At 48.0% G+C, this 2,649-nt stretch overlaps 1 protein-coding gene across 1 annotated transcript; it reads left to right on the forward strand.

Moving 5' to 3' along the window:
* Positions 1-2,300: 2,300 nt before the first annotated feature.
* Positions 2,301-2,614, forward strand: SHOX (short stature homeobox; the record flags this gene model as incomplete). Its single annotated transcript, XM_009583485.1, has 1 exon — positions 2,301-2,614. A coding segment is annotated over exon 1 (290 nt), but the record flags the coding sequence as incomplete, so codon positions are not given.
* Between the last annotated feature and the right edge of the window lie 35 nt (positions 2,615-2,649).

Consider the following 2,649-nt stretch of genomic DNA (forward strand, 5'->3'; position numbering starts at 1 on the left):
GGTGCCCGCGTCCCCGCGTGTGCGTGGGTCCGTGACACCCTCGCCTCACGCTCCGCGCCACCGGCGTGTGCGGCAATCCGCCACAAGCCCTTACACACGCAGGCTGCGTGAGAGAGGCACAAGTAGCGTGTCGTGCCGGGATCTCCTCTTAGCCATACGTTACTTCCACGTCTATCGTTTGCCTTTATTATTTATGTGGTGCCGTGTGATATACATTAGAGCCTCGGATTTGATTGGCGTTTGCGATGACAAGACCTGTTTGTTAAGTTGTAAGGCTTCCTCGGCTCCCTCACTTGTTAAATGAACTCCGGAGGAAGGATGCCACCGAGACACAACAATATAATAAATGTCAGGGATATCCGCAGTGCCGAGATCAAATGATCAATCCTTGTCCCCTAGATAATAATTTTAAATTCGCACAGGGGGAGATTGATTTTTTTTTTTTAATTGCTTCCTCGATTATTATTTTTTCCCCTCCTCCTGTGGAGGTGTTAACTCTGGTGCTGGGGGCACCTTTGGATTAATTAAACGTATTTTTAGTGTTTTAATGTTCTGCTAATTTTCAGAGCAGTCCCACGCTCCCCCGGAAAAGAAACAATGGCCCCTTGCTCCGGCAAGGAGCCTCCTTTGGTTGCGATTCAGAGCAGAGGCTTCCTCGATTATTATTTTTTCCCCTCCTCCTGTGGAGGTGTTAACTCTGGTGCTGGGGGCACCTTTGGATTAATTAAACGTATTTTTAGTGTTTTAATGTTCTGCTAATTTTCAGAGCAGTCCCACGCTCCCCCGGAAAAGAAACAATGGCCCCTTGCTCCGGCAAGGAGCCTCCTTTGGTTGCGATTCAGAGCAGAGGGTGGCGTAATGATGGGCTCTGATTATCTCGAACTGGAGGCGAGGGAATGGGAAGGACGTAAAAAGCCAAGCGACCAGAAGACAAAATTCCTCCAAATACCAAATAACCCTTCGCGTTAAAGCCCGAGGAGAGGAGACAGAAATAAATAGCTGGAAAGTCGGCTCCGCTTGCGGATCAAATGGTGCGGAGAGGCGCGAGAAATGCCGGCGCTGTTATCTGCAGATGAATTTCAGGCAGCTATTCAAGCGCACAGAATAATAATTATTCCCGGAGTACAACAAAAATAACAGCAGCCTACCAAGAACAAGGTGGGGAAATTATTGCCAGTCCTATCTTAAATCCCGCACGGTACGCTTCGTTTAAAAAAAAAAAAAAAAAAAAAAAAAAAAAAAGACGATTTAATGCTCTATTTGCCGTGTGCAAACTCTCGTGTTAACAAATTACCCCTCTACTGCACGCAGCAGGGTAGCTCTACATCCAAAGAAACATTTTAGATTTTAATTTTCCCCAACAGTATCTTCAGGCGACATAATAACAGTAAACAAGAAAACAGATCCTGCAATGTGTACACGCATCCGGAGAGCCCCCCTAGCTATGGATAAAACTCCCAACCAAGCAACCCCCTCCAAATCCTCCGAACACACCGACACGGATCTCCAAGACACCTCGCAACTTGTTTAACTGCAACACACGTTCCCCCTCCGCGCACCCACCCACCCACCCGCCCGCCAGAACAGGCAACACTTTCCAAACAGCGTTTTTGGTTCGCTGATTATTTTGACCATTTAATTAAGCGAAATTAGCTAAATAGCAAATCAGGTAGAATTTCCGATGATTACAACAAATGCACATCTCCGGCTTTTTATTCATTACCTTTTTTATTGAACACTCATTTTCTTTTCCTCTTGACAGCGATACATTTAATTGCAGGAGCACAGTTATTTGATTAGCTGTGGGTCCGTTTTTACTCACAGTGTTGCCACGCACAGGATGTCCTTACAATCAATTAAGTCTTCCTCGACTTTCATTCCTGCAACCCATTTACAGCATGCAGATACCTATTTTCATGTTTTCCTCTTCTGCCCCCCCTCCCTTTTATTCCTCTCTCTCCCTCTCCCTCTCCCCCTCTTTTTCGCTTTTGCCTCTTTGCCTCCCTAAATCAAGGTGCAAAGATGCCAAAGAGTGATGAAATGAAAAGAAAGCCAATTGCTGGGCTGAGGTGGGGGAGATAGCTGCTAGGAGTCCGCCTGCGACTATGGAGCAGTCAGTAATTGCTGGAGACAGGGAGAGCTGGGGGTTGGGCTGAGGTAGCCATGTATAAATAGTGTGATCTCAAATTGAAAGGCATAAATAACAGCAGGAGTGATCTAACCCTATACAGCCCATCTTCTACGTGCAAAAACAGCGTGCGGAGGACGGCCACATCTCCGACCGAAAACAAGTGGATCTCTGTGGATAAGATCACCGGGCAGCCATGGAAGAACTTACGGCTTTTGTATCCAAATCTTTTGACCAGAAAAGCAAAGAGAGCAGCAGCGGCAGTGGCAGCAGCAACAAGAAGGAGACGATCACGTACAGGGAAGTTTTGGAGAGTGGGTTGGCTCGCTCTAGGGAGCTTGGAAACTCTGACTCTAACCTGCAGGACATGACCGAGAGCAGCAACCATTGCCCGGTGCATCTTTTCAAAGACCACGTAGAGAGCGACAAGGACAAACTGAAGGAGTTCAGCACGGGCAGGACGGCGGAAGGTAAGAGCGGGGCTGGGCGCCCTCCGCCCCGCGCCCCTCGCCGGGAGCCCC

Source organism: Fulmarus glacialis, unplaced genomic scaffold (genome assembly GCF_000690835.1).
Source record: "Fulmarus glacialis isolate BGI_N327 unplaced genomic scaffold, ASM69083v1 scaffold43278, whole genome shotgun sequence".
Classification (NCBI taxonomy): Eukaryota; Metazoa; Chordata; class Aves; order Procellariiformes; family Procellariidae; genus Fulmarus; species Fulmarus glacialis.